Raw genomic sequence first — 23,941 nt, forward strand, 5'->3', positions numbered from 1 at the left:
TAATATTTAATGTTTAGTTATTTAAATTTTATATATTTTTATATGTAAAATAATATTAAATTTTCATTAAAAATTTTCTTTAAAAAAAAAAATGGATAAGATTCGACGGCATGTCGAGTGTCATGGCGCTTTCTTGCCGCTTTGACGAACATAATCCCAATCGGATTTTAAAAAATTTTTATGAGTAACCAAATATATAGTATCTTGAACTTTATCACCCATCCATTGTGGGCCTGGCCGAACACATAACGGGTTTTCTAAAAGAGGCCCTATTAGTGCCCACAGGTCAGCAGGGATGGCCGAGCGGTCAAGATGACAGCCCACCGTTCTGAGGGACCCGGGTTCGAATACGAACGGGTCAAATAATCTCCAGGAATTTTTCGAGGGGGTAATTTCGACCCGTTCGTATTCTAACCCGGATCCCTCAGAGCGGTAGGCTGCTACCATCTGCACGCGGTATCGCTCGTCTCCATTTTTTAAAACAATTCCAAAACTTTAATTGGCTTAAATACATTTTCAATTTGTTTCACCGGATAATAATTGCCTTCGAAATTATGCAAACAACGTTTAAAATACACGATTTCTTAAAAACACTGTCAAAAAAAAAAAAAAAAAAAATATTAAAACAGTAAACAACGACACAAAATGGACTTCCCGATACTACCGCACCTAGTGGCGAACGTCTGAAGTACGACCACATTACGCTATGATTGAAACAAACGAAAAAAAAAATTTAAACACATAAAATAATATAATTATATTATATTATTACTTTTACGTAAATAAAAAGTATTTTATACGTATACTTATAATTATATCTTTAGAAAAAAATAAATCTTGTATATTTCCTAGCGTGTACGCATGTGAGTTTACAAACTGATATAGATTATTTAACAAGATTGGGTCGCTGTAACGTGAGATCATCGAAAAATGGTAAAAAAAAATGCATATGAAATTATAAAAATTATTCTGTTTTAACTTCGAGAACGTATGGCAAAATCTCTTATTTACTTTAATTTTTATAATTTATTTATTTTATGTAAATTATAGAAAGTACTCCATAGAAATAGCTCCAAGAAACGTGGTCTGAGTTCATTTGCTAACACATGTTTTTTTTTTTAATATAAGAAGCATAAACTGAATTACATTTTAATCAAGTTATTACGTAGAATAAATGAGTTTGTGCTTCATGATTTATGTTTTAATTGTAAACAAGTATCATTCAACTAAGAAAATAAAGTGTAATTAACATTATTTATTAAGTTCTAGCATAGAATTTGTAAATAATGTTATACGAGTTCTGTTATAGAATTTTCTGATTCTATACGTATTTCTGTGGCAAGTGTCGAGACGTCGTTACGAGTAAGGTAGTACAGTTGTCCCTCTATAGTCCGACGTTTTTTAATCTGACATGCTCAGTAGTCCGACGCACCTCCCGTCAAGGTACCCGTCCCCGTTACGTGTCTGCTTGCATAGAAGCATGTCGCGATGTGAATCTCCCCATCCAATTTTTACACGATGACACACATTTCGTGTGTTTTATGTGAGCAGTTCTGTTCGAACAGTTGGAGTAGAGAATATTGTAAGTTACTGCTAGCAAAACAATGCGAAATATGTAATTATTTTCGGTAATCTGGACACTTTTGGTAATCTGACACACCTTTGGTCCCATACCTGTCGGATTATCAAGGAACAACTGTACTCGCGTTTTGATTGCAATGTTTGAAAGATACGTAATCAGTTATTTGTGGAAGTATTTGCTATTTATTTTAGATTCCGTATACCGGGGAATGGGCGACCCGCGGCCCGCAAGATACAAATAGACGTATCGATTTCCCGGCTTAAGGAAGAGTGCGGCAAAAATTCGAACGTTATTTTCCACGACTTATGTACGTGAATAGATTTTCCGGCTGCGAATTTAGTAAAAATTAAAACGAGAAAGCGGATAACGGTCTCGCGTCGAAACTGGTTTAAAACTAGCAGTGACTAATATTTAACCAAATATTTCCGATATATTACGTTTACGTCGGGTCCAGAAGCTAAATTAAGTATACCTATGCAAATTTATAATTATATATGGATAAATAATTGTGATTTACCGGTTTTTTTTTTTTTTTTTTTTTTTGGTGTGTGCGGCTCGCATCGGTTCGGATGCGGCCCTTATGTAGAAAAAGGTTGTTCGTCGCTGCTGTATACGGTAGAGTCCTGGAAACTTGACTCTGGATAACTTGACATTCCAAAATCCTTGTGTTCTTCCAAAAAATATATATATGTAATTTAATTTTTACCTCAATAATTTAACACTAGAATCAAATAAGTTATCGTTCTTCTCTGGTGACACTTGATAATAGGATCGGTTCCACGCATTAACAAAGAATATAATCAGTTCTCCAAGTTTCTGCTGCAAAACGTTATGATGTGAATGTCACTAACTCAAAAGTAGCCACTGAATAGCCATTATATTTTTTAAAATTTAACTACAAATAGAAATAATCACTATTGGTACATAGTTAGTACGTATATGAGTTTACACAAATAATACCTTTATGAATATTCTGCTATGTAGACTAGCATTGATGCTATGCCCTAAAGCCTGTCGATTATGATTAAAAAATCTATTTTTTTTTTAGAAATTTAATTTATACGTATAAAAGTCAAAATATGCATGTCTGTATGTTACGTAAAGAATTCTACACCATTCAATGTATCCACACCAAATTTGACATGATATTCTTTGACACTCTAGATAAAAATACTTTGGGGAATTCCCATCTCCAACCACCTCTAAATTCCATTCCTTAAGCTCAGGAAATTTTTTGTTTTGCAGTTTCGTTATTGTAAATACTCAATATACAAGTCAACCCCCCTATAACACTGTTGATTTTTCTGTTTTATATGAATTCCATGTTGTACGAGTCACTTAGATTTTACAAATACGTGAGCCGTGCACAGCCCGGCATACGTATTTGTAAAATCTAAGTGACTCGTACAACATGAAATTCATATAAAACAGAAAAATCAACAGTGTTACAGGGGGGTCAACTGTATGTACATTTTAGTTACTGTTGTTGTTATCATCCTCTTTCATTCCAACCTCACCAATCTCTTACTTCCTCAAAAGCCAAGCAACACCGAACACATGCATTGAGTTTTTAATATATTATTTTGTTGAGTAATGATCTTATATCTTAATAAATGTAATTGTGATATATAATATATATATGTTAATTTTATATTTTATGTAATAAATGTAGAAATTATTCATTATTATATAATGTAATTTTGAAACAGTTTTTGCTGAGGTTGCATTGATAGTTGAATTATGTATCATGTTTCATTTTAATTGAGCAATTTATATAAATATATTTTTTTTTGCAAGGAAAAATTTTTAATGCAAAATATAATTTGCATTATAAATTTATCCTTGAAATATAAATAGTGTCATTTTTCTAAAAGGAAACCTTACTGTCGGTATGCATGTATAGTGACTAATTCTAAAATAAAGTTCTGTTTTAGGAAAAATATAACAGTAATTAAACAGCCATGTTTAATGCTATTAATTAATTATACTATTTTCTTTATAAATGTAATATTGTAGCACAGTCTTTTCAAAATTTTTAATCTCTCTCTCTCTCCCCTATTTGTTGTTACGAATTTAATGTTACTTGCCAAATGATGCCCCTTCAATAACCACATTTTTACCTTTTCTTTTCAAAATATTATCACTATTTTCCATACCTGTAGAGAATGTAGTAAGGACGGACAGTTAGTTACCTGACAGTAGTGTTCATTCATTGAAAGATACGCTTACTTTTTATGTCGGTTTCAATTGGTCTGCGGCATTTGTTGTCGATGATAGAGTGGCCCAGTTTGTTTCATTTGTTTTTATTGTATCAGTCACCAGACTTCTTGCCTGAGCATATGAAATTTCTCTTACGGAGCTAGTACTACAAACTTAAAAGTACTTTTATGCTATCTTCTGGTACAACTTATTGGCACGTTTTGGCTAACAAATGGTTCTAATATAAAAAATAAATGTAAAACTATTATTTACCTGAAATTCAATACAATTGCAAATAATGTTTGATATTATAATGAGTTATTTTAATTACTATATTTAATTGCTTCGTGGATTTAAATCATTTTTCTGTTTTAAAATGTTAAGATTATGAGTCAAGAAGAGCATATCAAACTAAAGTAAAAATGTTTTCTTGAAGTTTAAAATCTTTAAAAACGTCAAACAGAGAAACTTTGGAAACATCTAAATATAAGCATTGTTTGCTTAAAATCACTAAAGCATCAGATGTTCTAGTTTAAAAAGTTTAATGTTGATATATTAAACTAGAAGATATGATGTTTTAGTGATTTTAAACAATGCTTATCTCACTTTATTGACATCAGCTGGCTAATGTCAATAAAGTCCAAGTTCATTCCTATTTGTCTCCAACATTTTTCCTGTATGATAAGTTCGTTAAAAAAGCGACATTATAAGCTTTAAATCCTTTAAGAAGAATTACATTATTTGATGATTATATTTCTATATTCAGATGTTTTTAATGTTTTTAAACCTTCCAAGAAAGCAGTTTTATTTAAGTTTATAGAAAGATTACTAGGAAAGTTTTGTGATGATCTGGTATAAAATTTGTTAGATTAAAGTTGGCAATAGCACTCTTATCTATTGTTTGATAGACAACAATTCTTAATCTTAATTATAATTGTTTTCTAGTAATTCATTTAAACAGGTAACAAAATGTTGAAATTAATTCATTGTATAGTTTCAAATGTGATTTAACTGTAGAAGAGTGTGTATTAAAAATTAAAAATATGTTTTGTGATATTTGTACAAGTCAAGCAATTATCTTTTGAAGGTATAAACAATTTGAAAGAGGAGAGTTTAACTTAGATGATGATTCACAATGCTAAAGTCCAGTGGAAGTATTTATTAAAGAAAAGATCACTGCAGTTCAAAAATGACTGGAGAATAACTACAGAATTATATACAGAGGCAATATTAAAACCAGCATGAGCATTTGCAAGCAAGGAAAGCTTGTATATTCTGTATCCCATGCTGACTATCAGATAAATAGTGATAAAAGAGTAAAATGAAGCAATGAAAAGATATAAAGATGAGTGATCAAAAGTGATCAATTTTATCACTTTAGGATGAGACGTGGTGGTATTACAATGTTCTGTTGAAATCATTTAAAAAATTATGGCTCATAGGAAATTAAGAAACACTGACAACAGTGAAGCCGTTTTGGTCAGATGAAAGATGATTGTAGATTGTTTTAGAAAATAAGGAATTATATAACAGATAGTACTGAAAGAATAAGAACTTTTTGTTCTTTGAATACTGTCTGTACTCTGTTCTGCTTTTCTGTGTTTACAAAATGACAGTCTAAAGTAGGGGTCCCCAAACTTTTTATCCAGTCGACCCCTTTATAGAATATTTGCCTTTTTATCGACCCCCAGATTAAATATTTAACAAAAACATTAAATTATTTTTGTATTTCTGATGTTAAGCGATAAGGAGACCTGCATAACAACCCAACAAAAGAATTTATAGTTCTCACATCTTATAAAATCCACCCAATAACATTAACAGAAAAAAGTGATATTTTCCACTGATTTATAATCTTAAAAAATAATAGCAAAATTATGGATAGATAGAAATTTGCTTATAGTTCTTAAACCATACGTGTCATAATATTTAAAACATACAATTATCTTTGAAAACATAACATAAGTTATATTGGTTGAAAAAAACCTCTTGCTGTCATTTTGAGACTACTACTGAATGCATATTAGTGGGATGGATGTGTCTGAAGAGAAGCAGCAAGATTATTGATATTCGGTTGAAAACTTACCAATTTTCAACCAAAGCAAATCACCACGGTTTTCCAAGTTCAATCTGTTCCTTTGTTTTGTCAAAATTGCATTCGCATAGCTAAAATCAGCTTCAGCCATGTATGAAGTTGGGAATGCAAGTAAGAAAGGTTCAGCTTCTGCTCTGAGCTTAAGATGGCAATATTGTTATTGCTCTAAAATTCACTGAGGTTTTTATTTTTAAACAACACTTTAGTTTCGAGATCTACACATATTTCACTCAGTTCATCTTCTAAGCCAGGTTCACTACCTTCATTATCTATTTTTACATCAAATGGATTAGCAAACCATTCGGGAACATGCATATTCTCCAAGTCTTCGAAACGTGCTTTAAAATCTTCTCTTAATTTATCACGATGTTTAATATATATCTCCAAATCACGGTCGGAAATCTTTTCATTTTCTTTTAGTACTCGCAAGTTTGAAAAATATTTAAAATCGGATCGTGCCAGTGAAGATTTAAATAGCTCCATTTTTACTTGAAAGGCCATTATGATTGTTCGAGCTTGAACAATTGTAACGTTTTTTTCCTCGCAAACGCTTATGTACTTAACAAACGCTTAATGATTTTCGATATATTACGATATTTTCTCTGTAAAGGACAAAATATCTACATTTAGATATAAAATACTTAGAGTGACAACCCTACTAGAGTGTAACAGTGCAACGTATGTCTGTGTATAATGAACTACCAGCGTTCATAACATGTTTGCAACACTAGTACAGTTGCCAGATGCGTGAAAACAGAGTAACACATGCTTAAAGCGGCGTAGGCTAAGGCAAAACTCAAGTTATAACTAGGGTAGTCAGTAATGTTGTTGATCATATCCGTATTTCGAATTTTTATTGGAATATTCTATTTTTTTCCTAGACAATTTAATTGATCCTCTTTGGTATTAATCGACCCCCTTTCGACCCTCGTGTATTAATCGACCCCTGAAGAACTGTTATCGACCACTTTGGGGACCCCTAGTCTAAAGTTTACTTGTCAAAACATCAATTTATTAAAGGAGCTTCATCCTTGTTTACAATTGGATACATGGCATCTTCACCGTGTAGTAGTTACGCTCTTCCATATCAAACTTGAGCTAACGTTTGCAAAATTTGGGCCTACTATTTTAAACTACGTAAATTTTTTGTGGTTACTATTTGAGGGCATTTGTTGTTCAAATAAAACCAGTATCTCTTGTCGAACATTCGCATTACCTTTTCCTTGTGACGTTAGTCTCTTTCTACTTATAAAAATACATATAAATATTTATGTTTAAATCCATACAATATGAAAAAAAAAGAAAATGAAACTTTTCACTAATGATGTTTAAAATTTTACAAAGTATGAATTATATTTAGATGTGTTTTTATTAGATAATTATTATCTTAAAGATTGCTGGTTAAAAGTGGGTCAGATAATTAAAACGGTGTTTATCAGAAAGGGATAGTATTTAGTTCAATAACATAACCGTTTCAAACAATGATAAATTTTATTAATGAATTTTCGTATCAATACTGTTAATATTTTTTCATTTAATATACATTCTTCGCATGAATTTTAATTTATAGAAAATTCCATTTTATTTTTTCAAGATAACGCACACCGTAATAGATAAAAGTAAAATATGATTGTTTACTTTTTCAGATATGAGAAATGGAAAATATAATGAAATTTTTAAAATGAAAAGTGTTTATTGAATGGGATTTTCAATTAAATTCAAATTATCATAATCAAATATGATTTCTCTCCAATTTTATTCTTATATATTCTTGTTTTAGCAATTTGATAGCGAACAGAACATATATTTTTTTTTTTTTTTTTTTGTAAAATTCTACACGATATATTAAAAAATAACAATTAAAAAAATCCTTCGGCAAAATTAGAATTAATCTATATAAATTTATCTGCAAGTATTTCTTACATAAATCTCAGATTTATAGTCAAGTATGTTATGACGTGGTTTCTTAAATTATTGATTTGATTGGCTTTAAGAGATTACAATTTAATGCGGAGAAGATTAAAAGATTAAATGATATGATAACTTGTTTTGAGATGTTCTCTATCAGAACAAATTTAATAACATTAAAGTAAGATGAATTTATTTATTAAAAAAACTTTTAAATAAATTTAAAAAAGTATTTTCTGTATAAAAATTTAAATTTAAAAAAGTATTTTCTGTATAAAATTAGTTTTCTTAAACTACAGATAACCCCGTATAACACGGCACTTCTATAGCACGGATTCACTCTAACACGGTTCGAGAATTGGGAACATCCAAGTATAACACAGTGCTTTTATAGCACGGGTTCACTTTAATACGGTTTGGAAATTGGGTAAAACCCTCGTACAACATGAAATGTAATAAAGGGTGCGATCTTTTATATCTCCACGTAACTCTGCGCGAGCATTCTAATTGTTTTCGTGGCTACTTTGAATGCTCTTTCAACAAATGATCCATTTAATGGTTAAATTTTACAATTGGTACTCTTCTTTTGCCTCTAAAAGCTCATTTTTGAATTATAGATTCCTCTATCACGATACTATCGATAGTGCGGGCGCCGCCATCTTTTTTCACCGTCGTTGCTAAATGCCTACAAACAGCAGCGCACTCCCATTGCAGAGCGACCGCTATTAATGAACACACTCCAAAAACTGTTACCAGTTGATGATGCTCATGCTGAGATCATCATATAGGATGAATAAAAAAATGGTCTGGTAAAATATTTATTTAAATAATAAATAAGTGTTTTACCTGTGAAAAAAATGAATAATAAATCCAATTTAAATAAGGATTTAACAGCGTGTTTTTTAATTTTTGGAACCTAACCCCCTCTTTTTGCACTAGTTCTTTATTTTGTATAACACGGCAATTTTTTGGAACATAACTCCCATGTTATACGGAGGTTACCTGTACTTTTGAATGATATAAATAATTTTTAATATTTTTTTTAATAGAGTTTTTTTGGATTTGGCCAAACTGCTGATATAGACATTGTGCTGGATGGCACAGATTCTCGGAAAATGGCAGAAATAAAGACGGAAGATGGAAAGAAAGAGAAAAATTATTTATATTACGATGGCGAATCTGTAACTGGAAAAGTAAGTGTATTTATTAAATAGTTTAATTTATGATTAAAACTACATATTAAGAAAATTAACAGCACGAATATATAATAACAACTCCTCCTAACCCAAATTTAATTAATTAATTTGATTAGAGGCAGGCAGATATGCTGCTATCTTGTATTAATAATTATAACAAATTAATTTATAATTTAGAAAATTCTGGAAGAAAAGAATTGGGCTGGAGCAGGACTCAAACCACAACTTCTGCATGCTGTGCAGAAGTTTACACACAATCCACGACTCACTTCGATCTCGATTTACCTACAATCTACATTATAACTGTCGCCGGTCGAACATTGTGCTGTTCGCACAGGCAGTCCGCTCAAGAAAAACCCGACTATTACACTCGATGATAAAACTGACATAACTACACGGTTAGTCACGAACACCAACAAACAAAATGGAAGTTTTGGTTAGAAATAAATAGTTTTTCTTGTCATATATCTAATAATAGACAGATGTCATCGTCTCTCCCGATGTCTTTTTTATTTCTCTGTCGATAGCCCGACACGTGTTTCACAGCCATCTTGTATTTTCTCACATGCGTGGGATTGTGGGATCTCTCTTATGACTGGATCTAGTTTCAAGAACTGTCTTGAGTCAATCGCGATTGAACCTCATTTCACTCGAGAGAGGTTGCACTACGGCACAGTCGCCGACCTTAGTCACAATCTAGATCGAAATGCTCGGGGCGAAGGGGGTATTACACTACCCAGACCACCGTCCTATCTTCACTTCCAGATCTGTTTATTATAATTATTAAAATTAATACAAGATAGCAGCAAATCAACCTATCTCTATTCAAATTAATGAATAACTAATTATTAATGTATCCCAAAAATTGTAGCTCAATAATTCTGCAGATTGTTTGGCATTAATAACACCATGAATATTGATTTAGTTTTTTAGCCAAAGAAATATATAATAGATTAAAATAATAAAAGTATATTAAAGTTTTTTTCAGAATTTCAAACTTTATCTTCCTCTAATATCATTTATAATTGAAATTAGTATGTAAATTTTAATAGAAAAGATATTTTATTAATATATAATTAAAATGAATATTTGAATTTTTCAGGTAAATATAACATTAAAAAAACCTGGCCTGAAATTAGAGCATCAGGGCATTAAAATAGAATTTATTGGTCAAATAGGTAAGTTCAAAAATTATTTTAATATTTATTTTATAAAAAAAAAACACAAAGTAAAACAAATTAAATTGGATAGTAATTTTATTTGGAAGCAAAAATAATTACTACGATAATATTTCTTCGGGTAATTACTGCGAAACTAATTTAATCTCTTGTTTATTTTCATGGTTAACTATTAATTGAAAATGTTTAAAAATTTATCAGTTGCATTTACAGTAAAATAGAGAATTTAAAAAGATATTTTATTATTTATACTTTTTAAAATCTTTTTATACAAAGTTAGTTGTAAACGCAATTATGTGTGATTAACTGAGAATATTTAAAATTTTATGTTCGTAGTATCTTTTATGATTAGGAATTTGTATTAATGGACTTTACATTGATAATAAACTTAGAAAAATAAATATTTTTCTAAGTTAATAGACTGTCATGATGACTGATATTTATATTCACAGTCCACGATCAAGAGTCAGAAACAGAAGTTAGTCAGTAAATATTTGTGTACATAAAACAAAATTAATACTTATTAATTAACTTCTTACACTGACTTTTTGTTCGTGGATAGTGAATACAGATATATATTCTTTTCTCAATATGACTGTTTTAATAAACTTTTTAAACTATGGTTTCAATCCTGAAAACATTTGTGATGTGTAGTCTACTTTTCATTGAATATTGATTAACTTTGCTTAAAAGATTGAAACTATGTAGGCTGTTTTTTTTTTCAAGCTCCGATGGTCCAAAAAAAGAACAAGTGTAAATAACAAAATGAATTTATTACCAAAGGTTAGGTACAAACATGGTTACTTTTCGACATAATCACCGTGAAGATAGAGGAATTTGTCATATCTGTGGACAAGCTTTTTAATCCCCTTATCACAGAATGTTACCGCCAATGAATTGAGATGGCCTTAACAACATTGTTTTGAAGATCGTCATTAGTCTCGAACCTCTGCCCTCCTAGCCACGTTTTCAGTTCAGGAAAGAGGTGCAAGTCTTCACCATCTTTAAACATCCAGCGTATAGTCCCGATTTAGTACCGAGCAACTTCCACCTCTTTCCTGAACAGAAAAAGTGGCTAGGAGGGCAGAGGTTCAAGACTAATGACGATCTTCAAAACAATGTTAGTGCCCAACTCAAGTCATTGATGGCAACATTCTATGACAAGGGGATGGAAAAGCTCGTCCACTTTCATTTAATTAGTGATAAAATAATAATTTTCAAACTAAGATAAAATATAAATTTGCAACAAAGTTGAAAAGAAATCGTTCTTATGATTTTAAAATGATCATTAATATTAAATAGAATCAAAAATTGAATTTATAAGACAAAAGATGTTCTAAATATAGATTATCCTTAACCAGAAAACTATTAAACAAATTTAATTCAAAAATATTAATGAATATGTTGCGCTACTAAATAATTTTATTAATTATGTGAAAGGAAACTTTTTTAAGTAAACTAAAAATTGTAATCATAAATATTAATAATTGAATAAATTAAATATAAAATTTAACATGTAATACATTTATGCCTTGCTTAATTTTCACGTAGTAGACGATAATTCAAGCTCAATTGAAGCTTGATATAATATTATCATGTCAGAGTATTGTGTAACAAAGTTTGAAATTTGTAAAAATTTAAAAACAAAAGAATGAAATATATTTTGAAATGATAACAGATATAAGACAAATGAAAATCAAATTTGCTGTCTTCTTACATCCTTTCTAACCACAGGAATACAATTAATACTGGCAGAGTCAACTTTCTTTTGCTCTGCCAGTGTTAGGGTGCGACTATGCAGACACGAGCGAGAATATGTGGCGAGAAGAGGCGAGACGCGATAAATATCAAAACCTGTCAGATATGTGCGAGAATCAGAAATTCGCTCTCGCCAGCATTATTTCTCGCTTCTCATTTGTGCATGGTTTTCCTTTGCAAAAACTAAATCGCTCTAAATTCGCGTCTGCATAGTCGCACCCTTAATTCAGGTTCTTCCCTTTTTATGATTTTGTAAATTGGTTAAAAGTCCTGTTAGTGTTTATCGTGTTCTTGTAGCTGAAAGGACGTAAGAAGATAGAAAATTTTATTATTATTTAGTCTTTCAGTCTTTAGGACTGTCTATTATAAATGCTTCAAGTTATCACATTTTTTTTAAGCTATAGAATTCAACAATTTTCACAAAGTTTAATTACAAAATATGTTAATTTTAACAATTATTTAAGCATAATTTGAATCATTTCATTATTATATTCTAAAAATATAAAGCTATTTCAATGCATTTAATATTTTTCAAAAATATATTAGTTTGTTGGCCTACATTTATCTGACAAGCAGATGTATGTGGTTAGCTAATGCATTTTTAATGATGCTTTATTGTGATTATGTCGAAACATGAAATAAATCATGGAAATTGTTAAGTATGAAACTGCAATACATAAAAGTAATTTTATTGTCAATTATTAAAAAGTTGTATAATCCTAAATTTACTTTTTTTAGAAGACAATAAAATGCTTGTTTTTAACATGCTGAAGGATGTTTAGATTATCCAGTTATTTAGATATTATTTCAATGAATTAATGAATGCTTTATAACACTCCTTATCAAATATTCATTCATTTCAATAAAATTTTTAATATAATTAAGGAATATCTTTTATTCATTGAAAATGTTATAGTCTGTAGAAATGATTTCAACTTAAATATCTTTAAAGTTGTACTGATAGAAAATTCATCTAAATAGATAGTCGAGAAAAATTTGCAGACATTGGGTTCTTTATTTGAATTATATATCATATTATATAATAAGAAAACAAAATTTTTGAACTTGTATTTAAGTTTATATGTAAAATTATATAAAAGAAACTAGCCAAAGCATTTAATATTGCTCAGAGAACTATAATGAAGATGCCATAAAGTGATAAATTTTCGTTATGGCTAGATAATGGCATGTAATTTACATTGCATGTGGAAAGATATACAGGATATACAGTCGACCCCCCCTGTAATATGGTAGATACGTTCCACTTTATAAGAATTTCACGTTGTAGGAATCCTTAAATATATGAGCCAATCACAGCCCGGCATGTGTGCAGTTTATGGACTACAGCTGTTTGAAAGGTTTTCCTCCATAAAATTAATCGATTCTAGACTAATTTGACTCAACATTTCCAAAACACGTATAATTTTTTGGGAATAATCCGTATAAACTATGCTATAAACAAAAAATTGTAGGATTACTTGCCGAGTGTGCACCGTTCAACGACACCATTGCTTAATTAAGCTTGTTTTCGTCGCGGAGCAGTGCACCAAACGGCGGGCGCATTTTCTGATAAGTTATTTTTCTGCGAAAAATTTGTTGAACTTTGGAGACATCATTAATAGAAATAATTTTTATGGCCGTTGAATAAGAAATGTTTTTTTCACAAGAAATGTATAAAATTACAGTACTGTATTAGACTTACGGTACCTAATTTACATACTGTACAGACGATAGTAAACTCAACTTACCCGCCTAAACTCTCCATAGTGTGTAAGTAGTTTGGCTGCTTGTCCACTATTGGTCCAGATTCGACCAATCCTGTTGCGACATGAGTCGGTGATGACGTTTTACCGCATTTTATGAGTCTCTGTTAGCATATTTATACGAATATGGTCGCAATTTTTTCACCGCGATATACGAATCCGCATTATATGAACCCGCGTTATAGAGGGTCGACTGTAATTATATATTGGATGGTTATAAGTTATAACATTACCATATTTACACATGTATAGGTTGCACTTTTTTATCCTAAATTTTTTGTCTAACATTAGGATGTGGCTTATACTTGAGATAATGAATAATTTTAAAGCAATTTATTATCATTAATTGTCTTTACAAACCTTAGGACTTGTAGTAAGATTATTTGGAGGTTTTAGGCCACCAGGCATGAGAAGTAAGAAGAAGAAAAAGGAGCTGTTTGAGGCTCTAACTAAGCAATAATGCTACAGAACTATAAATATAATCAATGTCTTCACTTGAAACTTCACTGTCACTACCAGTGACACTTGAGTTGTTCTCTGAACTGTCCATCGCATTGGAAATGGACATGACTTTGAAATTTTTGGACACCATTTCTTCTAGTATTAGTTTCCATGAAGCCACAATCCGTTCACACATCTGAGAAGGAACAGTTTTCTTAACCTTCAGGTCGGTGTTATCTCTGTTGCAGTGCACCTCCAATCATGATAGAAATGTCATACTTTAAAAGGACAGTTAATGGATATATCAACATTCCAGTCATCCCTCCTGGTATCACAACCATGCTACTTTTCTTTATCTTTATCATCTTTTTCGTCAACAGTGCACCTGGGTGTCAAAACCAAACTGACTTCAGCCTATCCATGTAGATATGTTCTGTAATCCAGCCTTGACCTTGAATGTGTACAACTATTCCAGGCATTAGTGTTTCTTTCAGCAGGGTTTTACTCTTAAAAATGACGTAAGGTGGTAGCTTGGTTCCATCAGCTGTGATGCACAGCATTTTACAGTACAACATTGCTTTTCTGCTCCCACTGTTTGCACCAGAATTGTTTTTTACCTGCCTGATTGACTGATTGTCAGTTGGCATATCAAAGAAGACAGGAGTTTTGTCAGCCTTGCCTATTATTGCCCTTAAGTGGTAGCCTTGTTTCTTTCTTAAGCTAAAGACATGTTTCTGAAATGCAAGCAGTTTCTCTTTGTAGGTGTCAAGAAGTCACTGCGCCAACTCTGCAGTGACTTCCAAATCACAAGCTCATGTCATGCCATAAAACATCTTGCCCAGCCGTAATTTCCCTTAAATTCACTTTTGAAAATTTCATATTTTGAGCAATCCTTTGGGCTTTGAACTGAATCGTTTTAATAGATACAGAAAAGCCATTTGACCAAATTTCACAGATATATCTAAACAGATCTGCTTTCAAGNGTTATATTTTTATTACTACGTAAAATATATTTAAGAGTTTACGACCACTGTGCTGGGTGAGACGTTGTTGAAACAAAAAAAGTTATGCATTCCATCACATACATAAAGTGTCATAATTCGCCAAGTGCAAATCAGCATATTCGTAAAATTTTTGTTTATTTTGAACAATCCGGATAATAGAGGTCCGGATATTCGAGGTTCTACTGTATATCTAAACAGATCTGCTTCCAAGTTGGGATATTTCTCTGTCTTTCTGTGAAACGATTGCCGATTTTGCGGTGTTTTCTCAAGAGCATCCTTTGTTTGAATCTATTGCCACACATTTTTTTCGTCTACATCAAACTTCTTTCCTGCTGCTCAATTTCCATTTTCTTCTGTATAATGCACCACTTTGTAATTTGAGCTTTGCTATGTAACTCACTCTCTCTCAACCCATGTTTAACACACACTGAACAAACACTTAACAATAAGCATAAGGTGACCAGATTTTAACGTTGGTGAAGCGGGACAAAATTGATGGGGGGAGTGGTTGTCTTGTTGAAAAAATTTTTCTAGAACAATCAAATTTTATTATCAAAGAACACAAAAATTGTATTGTATTATATATTTTTAAATTTCAACATATGTAAAATTTACAAATATAATAAATGTATATACTGATTGACTAATATAAATCTTTAAAATTGCGATAAAATACCTATGACAAACTATATTTTAACAATTGTATTACTTTTCCCCTGAATATGCCTTGAATGTCACTTTATTATTGTACTTTTTTTATTATATAATATTGTCGTATCCAAAATAAACCCCAGCCCCACTGCTAGCAATAGAACGATGCAAACTGATGTGCTTACTCTCGCTAGTTGCTAGCTTTCTAAGGTGGCTACAGATGAGAGCTCTGCGCCATGTAACATGCAACGAACAAAATGTTCGCTCATTTGGACATCCTGTGAACACGCGCTGCTCCGTTGCTGCAGCTGTGCGTCCCGAACCATTTTCTGTTGGTCTTTGCAACAAACACAACGGGTTTTGTCGGTGCAGCATTCTTCATTTCCAGTGCTCACGCACATCTTGGTACTGGTATGTGTGATACAAAATGATCTTTACGAATCTTAAACATAAGACATAAGTTTATGACACATAATTGACAAAAACTTAATCTTTCCAAAACTCGGGACTTTTTTAAACACTGTGGGACACAGGACAAATTGTTAAAAATTGGGACTGTCCCGCCAAAAGCAGGACATCTGGTCACCTTAATTAAGCATTAACCATCACTTCATCCCTGAAATTTGCAATGTTACCATATTTCTGTATATCCATGTCTCTACTCTTGTTCCTGTGGAATTCTAAGCTTTTTTTTTTCCAAATATATCGTTTTACAAACGGTGCAGCTTATACACACATGTGGCCTATATGCATGTAAATACGGTAAATGTGAATGGTCTATCATAAAATTTCAAGAATATACAGTACAGTCAACAAAAAATTATTGGCATACCACAAATTTTTCATTTTTAATAGACAAAAAAGCACTGTTTAAAACTTAGAATATCGTTAGTGGTATACAATATATATGTTTATATACATTTATCTTTATTTTAAAATAAATACAATTTTAAAAAATTACAAAACAAAATACGGTAGAGTATCGATTATCCGAATGTCGATCAACCGAAATGTCAGTTAACCGAAAGCTTTCCAGTCGGCAAATTTAAATTTTCGCTAGTGCTGTGGCACTGCAATCTTTGGCTACGTCTTGGGCAGCTCCAATATTATTTTTGTTGGTGCGCGTCTTTTAGCTGGCAGCACTGGCGCAACCACGAGAGGGTACTTAAGAATGTGCCGGGATCTGAACGAATTTCAACACGGGATAGATTAATATATTTTCTCGTACATAATCGGTTATCAGAAAAATCAATTTTCTGAACAACCCCAGTACCCGATTGATTCGGATAATTGATGCTGTACTGTACCATTGGAAATTATGCAAATAAATTATTGGCGCAGTACCGATTTCTTAATTTTTGTCCCATGCAAAAATAAAACTGCAATTATTTGCATTAACAATGGAAGATGCAGGACTGTTAAAAGGTTATTTATAATTTCAAGTCTCTCTCGTTTCACATTGTTCCAAATAAATGGCATTAGAAACAGTGTCATTAGACAATTTAAACGTGGCACATCTTTTGATAAAATTGTGTGACAATGCCGAAGGGCCTCCCTATACTTCAGCACCATGTGACCGAAAGGTCGACATCGTGTTGGCGAAGATCGCAATGACAAGTTTCGTCAGGACTGACACCACTGTGTCTTCACGACTAGACACAGAAACTGTTTCGTTCGGGCGTGAGTGGTCGCGTATGTGAGCGATCAGAGTCGAGATAGAAGGAGAGACAGCGCACCGGAAGTGACCTACTCATAGACATTTTAACGTAACAACTGTTTAATGGTTAATGATAGGGTTGCTGTTAGATACATTTCTCGATTTGATAAGTATTAGATATTACATTTTTCCCCGATTTGAGAGAGAGAATTTACAGAAGTTTGCATGGCGATAATTACCTTGTATGAAATCACAAAAGAAGACACTTCTGGATGACAGTTCTTATTTCCACAATTAGGCGAGGAGTGTAAAAGTTGACAGTTATCGAATGAAAGTATAGCTACAATGTGAAATGATATAAACACACGAAAAGTCCGAATTTGGATCCTCACATCTGCTAAAGCTCTTGGAATGATCATAGCACAGTGGCGTAGCGTGGTGGGGGCGGCACTTTTTAGGGGGCAGGAAAATGACCTTTTAGGGGGTGGCAAAATTTCACAATAAATAATAATAATAGCTTGTAAAAATTTGAACCATTCTAATCTATATTTGCATCGCGCCTATGATAGTGCTATCGTTTGGGAATCGGCTCACCGTCCGGGTAATTTCATCCGAGGATATCCAGCGCAACCTGTTGACCTTTTTTTTTTTTCTTGTACAATTCATTTGCATTCATATACACCACCACTATTCAATAGAGCTATTTTAAACAAGTTGCTGCACTATCACGGAATTTTTCATTGCTTGTTCTGTGACAAAACTGAATTTTAGTCTTTTAAATTGAAATACCTAAATAAGGGGGCGAAATTTTCCTCCACCCTGGGCGGCTGACACCCACGCTATGCCACTGTCATAGCATTGCATATCGTGAGCTATTTCCTACGCACTGTATTTGTTAATTTTTAAATATGTAAACATTCTATTTTGTATTCTATATTAGCAGAGTTCTAGATTGCCTGGAAGGTTTTTAAAAATGACCAAAAATGTTCGTATGTAATAAAATTAGTTTACTGGACAAATTAATTCACAATTTTTTAATGTAATAAGTATCCAGTTTTTCATATATTGTGTATACTTACTTTTAAACACAATTAATCTGGATTACACACACAAAAATATGGTAGGTAAATGTAAAAATCACATTTATTCGTTATTTTTAATTCGGTTTTATATAAATTGTTTTTAAACAGTCATATGATACTTAAAAACAATGTTAATATATTAAGTATAATAAATACTTATTTTCATTGCTAGAACTGTATTATGATCGAGGAAATCATCATGAATTCACATCTTTGGTTAAAGATCTCTGTAGACCTGGAGAATTGAGTCAGAATACAAGCTACACATTTGAATTCGTGAATGTAGAGAAACCATTTGAATCGTATACCGGAGCCAACGTAAAACTAAAGTAGGTAACTAAAGCGTATTATTTTTGTATAAAATTATATACTTAATGCTTTTTACCGTCGTATTAAAATGTTCTACTGTATCTTAAATAATTAACTTATGAAATGTTAAAATTATTTTTAGTTCTAAATATATGTAACTTCGTTGTTAGATTGATTCCATTTGCTTCTTTATTTTTCTAAGCTGAAACATTAGATACATAAGTTACAACCATTATGGGGTTGTCGGTAAACAAAAAGTCCAACTCTGGCAAATTTGCGATGTGCGACTCCGACCTTGTCCTTTTTTAAAACGTCACATTGCAATTCCTTTTATAATAAAGATACCACTAGGTATCCAAATATTTTTATCTAAAGTTTCTGCATAAAAAGTCGTATTAAAAGTGATGGTGAGAATCAAAAATTGGATATAACGAATTTACTTTGGAGAAACTGTCGCACACGTAAAGAATCGCACTGTATCTTAATAGCCAAGAGAATTGCAATTGCTATATTCGACTTGTGTATCTATTTTCCTGTACACTGTATTGCTATTGCCACTTTTTGAAGTTGATATGTGTGTTGTAATTGGGACTGTGGATAGAATTTAGAGTCTGATTCTGACTTCTGTCTCCAAATAATACGTTACTTTGATTATATTAATCCAGAATGGCATTTTATCACTACCAAGTGAATCATCAGGATACGTTTTAAGCATTTTTTTAAAGTGAATCATCAAGCATTTCTATTGAGACTACAAAACTACTTTTTCTGCAGTATTTTTCATTATCTTCATCTTCAACTACACACGACATACAAAATTTTTTCCATCTTTGGTTATAATAAAGTATTCAAAAAAACACTAATTTAACATTAGTTTTCTTAGACATTTTGTAAAGGTCTTTTCATAATTAAAACATAGAATTAGCTAACTTGGAATGTATACAAATACGAATTTCTTAAGAGAGAATCATCTGATATGCAAAGAAAGATCCTGAGGTAGGGAGAATCATCATAAAATAAGATCTTGTCTATACCGCAAGATAGGAGTCCTATTAAAAGCTTAATATATAGTACAGTCGACCCCCTATCACACTGTTGATAATTCCGTTTTATATGAATTCCATGTTGTACGAGTCACTTAAATTTTACAAATATGTGTGCTGAGCTGTGAACAGCTCACGTATTTGTAAAATCTAAGTGACTCGTACAACATGGAATTCATATAAAACGGAATTATCAACAATGTTATAGGGGGGTCGACTGTATTTAGTAAAAGAGCAAGGAATGTCACATTAATGCTTCACAAAACATAATTTTTAAAATCACCGAAGAGGCAGTTCAATGTAGTAAATTTGAGCATCCTGACAACAGGATCATCAAAGTATTTGGCTGCAGGAACTGGCAAAAGGTCTGAAAAAGGAATAAAATAATGGTAATTTCAGTAATTAGTCACTTTAAGGGAAAAAGTTTCTCTTTATACGAAAGTATGGGAAGTTGAAATTTGTCTTCCTATAAGTCGTTTCTATTGGCTACATGTTTTTGGATATACTATTATAGGATTTTGTACCCAGATACTGTAAAAACTATTTTTGTATTGGATTAGCCTTGGATGTTCTATGATTCTACTTTGATTTTATGAATAGGAAATTGACATTTTTTCATGTGTCTATTGTCAACAAACGTGTTCCATTGCTTTTTGTGTTACTTCAATAACTTAAAACTGTGATGGTCTGGATCTAGAAGGCTGCAAAAGTTCAACCCAGTCTTTGGTTACTTCCGTGTAGATCTTTAAATTTGCAAGTCCCACGTTCTTGTCACATTCTAAATAAGAATAACCTCTTTCAAGAAGACTTACTTTCATTGATTAGAAAAATTTTTGAGTAATATACAATGAATAAAGTAAAACATAGAATAATTCTTACCTCTGTCCACCTTGCTGAATCACAAAATATATGAAGATACTTTGCTTTGATATCCATAAAATTCGTAATAAAATAAGAATGACAGCACTTCATTAGATCCTTTTTTTTTTTTGCTATGATTTGAAGTTAAGTGTAACCTTGCTCTTAGAAATTGTGAATTGATTGAAATGCTTTAAAACGTACCTTAATTTCCCCTGCTACAGCACTCTGTTTACTCTAATTTTGTAAGTGAAGAGAGTATTATAGAATTTGTATCTTCCTCATTGTATTGTTATGACTTTGCCTCTCTGAACTGGTATTATTTGTTATCAATCCAGCTAAATTTGCATCTACCTAACTATTTGTCATGTTAAAATGGATTTTCTCCCAGTTAAAATGGATTTTCTCCCATACTAATCCTATCTAACCTTCTCACCAAAATGTTAAATTCATTTAATTATTGGACCATTCCAGTTTTCACCCATTACTCAAGTCCATATTTACCTATCAGATGGGGAGCCCACCAGTGGCCGAACAGTCTTCGTACCCTGAACACCGGGAGTTCGGTCATGGGTTCACGCCTCGCTCGGACGGGCTGGCCATGTAGCATTTCTGCGTTTTCTCCACGTCTGTAACGCCTAAATAGGGGCCAGTTTCCCTTAAAAAGACTCCCGGAAGGCATCCCTTAGGCAGATCGCCCAAGTGTTGTGTTGCCATAACTGAAAAAAAAAAAACCCAAACCTATCAGATGATATATCTTGATATATTAAAAAATGTGACATTTCTTGTATTTCCCTTTATCTTTTACTTGAAATGTTCTCTCCATTTTATAATTATTTTTATTTAATTTCATTAAAATACTCATCTGCGAGGGATTGGAATGAAAAACTGATCCGTGAATTCAAAATTCGAGAAGTACCGGATTAAAAAATAAACTCGTAGTGGTCTTTACGAGGTTTTCGTGCGTCGATGATGATGATGTTATGTTTCATCTGTTAGCAATTAAATTCTATTATAACTTTTCAGGTGCGAAATCTTCAAATTTTATCTTAAAATTAAATAAAGATTTATATTACAATACATAATCTTCAGATACTTTCTCCGAGTGACCATCCTGCGAAGGCTATCTGATATTATTAGAGAGATGGATCTCATTGTACATACCCTATCCTCATATCCGGAGATGAATTCCTCTATCAAAATGGAAGTGGGTATTGAAGACTGTTTGCATATTGAATTTGAATATAACAAATCCAAGTGAGTCTTTTAAAATGTAAAGTTTCGGAGAAGCGAGTACAATTATTTAAAATCGAATATTTTATAGATATCATCTAAAAGATGTTATTGTTGGGAAAATATATTTTCTTCTCGTCAGAATTAAAATCAAACATATGGAAATTGCTATAATTAAGAGAGAGACGACTGGTTCGGGGCCCAATACTTTCAACGAAAGCGAAACAATTACAAAATACGAAATCATGGATGGAGCTCCAGTTAGAGGTATATATTTTACTATTATAAAGGTGTTCACCTCAAACCTATCTAGTTTTATGGATTAATTTTGAGCAAAGAAATGCAAATATAGTAATGTAAACAATGATAATAGAAAGTGCATCTGGTAAAGTTAGTTACTGCATTAAATCAGTACATTATAATACAATATCACTTGATCAAAATCAAGTAATATTGTATTATATTGTGCACGACTCCTGGCTTGAGCATGGCCAGGTCAGCACGTTAGGAGTCAGGCTGTTAAAACTAGAGAGGTTCGGGAGGAACATCCAGTATTATATAATGATCAAATACTACTATTTTTTAAAACTTCTACATTCATTTCAGGAGAATCAATACCAATAAGATTGTTCCTGGCCGGATATGATCTGACACCCACGATGAAAGACATAAATAAGAAGTTCTCTGTTCGATATTATCTTAATTTGGTTTTGGTAGATGAAGAAGAAAGAAGATATTTTAAACAGCAAGTAAGTTTTCTTTTTTTATAAACCGTTATAGTATTATGCAAGTATTTTTTTTAGTATTACTATAATATTGAATGCCAATTTAGGAAATAGTTTTATGGAGAAAGGGAGAAAAAACGAGGAAGACGATTCAGGCAGCTCAATCTCAGGAACAGGAAAATTAATTGGTATCGTAACAAATAAACAAAAAAAAAGATTTATCTTCCTGCCAAAAGTTGCCAAGCCTTCCACATTCAAAAGCGATAACGGTGTTGGTTTCGTGTGATTTTCGTCTTACGAATCCATAACAATGAAAGACTACATTACGCATTGTGCCTAAAAAAGAAACAATAAGGGGTAGTGCACATATGTACATAAATAAAATATATTCTATATTTATATACAAAAAAAAGAGAGTTATTCTAGTTTTTATTGTTAAAATGTGTTAAAAACACTTAAATGATGTTAAATAATTAAAATGAAATTTTAACTTTTAGCGTGATATCTACCTTGACGTTCCTTGCACGAATCAACAACATGTGCTCGCGTTTGATAGTTATTACGTACGTACGGTTAACCAGTTACGAACGAAACACGAGACGTAGGAAGGGCAAGAAATAAATACCAACGACGAGTTCGTGTTTTTAAACTTGTGATTTTAATAGTAAACTGGTTTATTTTGTCGGTTTACAAGGGTCTAATTATAAAATATCGCATTTAATTGTTACTGTAATATCTTCATATGGATTTTGTAGATATTTCATGTAGGTAGGTATCACGTTAAATGATTATTGAAATTATGAACAATGAGTAGTTTAGATTTTTTAAATTCGTTATCAGAAATATTTTGATATATTTGATTTGATCAAAATTTTAATTCTAATTTGCACAGTTTTTAAAATGAAGATACAAACCCATAATGGGCTTGCTACAAAAAAAAAAAAAAAAAAAAAAAGGCTCTCTTAGTGCCTACAGGGCAGGAAGAGTTTAAAAAAAAAAAAAACCTAGAAGCGCAGAAGTTTTCATTAATTTGTTTTCAACAACAGTGCATTTGTATGTACATTTCAGGACGCTATACAGTCGACCCCCCTATAACAGTGTTGATTTTTTCCATTTTATATGAATTCCATGTTGTACGAGTCACTGAGATTTTACAAATACGTGTGCCGGGCTGTGAACGTGTGCGCGCTCACGTATTTGTAAAATCTAAGTGACTCATACAACATGGAATTCATATAAAACGAAAAAATCAACACTGT

At 31.8% G+C, this 23,941-nt stretch overlaps 1 protein-coding gene across 1 annotated transcript; it reads left to right on the forward strand.

Moving 5' to 3' along the window:
* The first annotated feature begins 820 nt into the window (after positions 1–820).
* On the forward strand, positions 821–22,897 carry LOC111620909 (vacuolar protein sorting-associated protein 26B-like). Its single transcript, XM_023362932.1, has 8 exons — positions 821–933; positions 8,834–8,977; positions 10,083–10,158; positions 18,687–18,843; positions 21,817–21,981; positions 22,049–22,224; positions 22,564–22,706; positions 22,790–22,897. The coding sequence occupies exons 1-8, from the start codon at positions 931–933 to the stop codon at positions 22,865–22,867; spliced, it is 942 nt and encodes a 313-aa protein (XP_023218700.1). The 5' UTR covers positions 821–930; the 3' UTR covers positions 22,868–22,897.
* Positions 22,898–23,941: the final 1,044 nt, after the last annotated feature.

This window comes from Centruroides sculpturatus, unplaced genomic scaffold, assembly GCF_000671375.1.
Source record: "Centruroides sculpturatus isolate CEXI.00-Female unplaced genomic scaffold, Cexi_2.0 scaffold17, whole genome shotgun sequence".
Taxonomy (NCBI): domain Eukaryota; kingdom Metazoa; phylum Arthropoda; class Arachnida; order Scorpiones; family Buthidae; genus Centruroides; species Centruroides sculpturatus.

Excerpts from the sequence above, each read along its gene's own strand:
- LOC111620909 (XM_023362932.1), top strand. Across the intron at positions 10,159-18,686 it reads AGAATTTATTGGTCAAATAG|AACTGTATTATGATCGAGGA; the intron begins GTAAGTTCAAAA and ends TTTCATTGCTAG. Across the intron at positions 18,844-21,816 it reads GGAGCCAACGTAAAACTAAA|ATACTTTCTCCGAGTGACCA; the intron begins GTAGGTAACTAA and ends CATAATCTTCAG.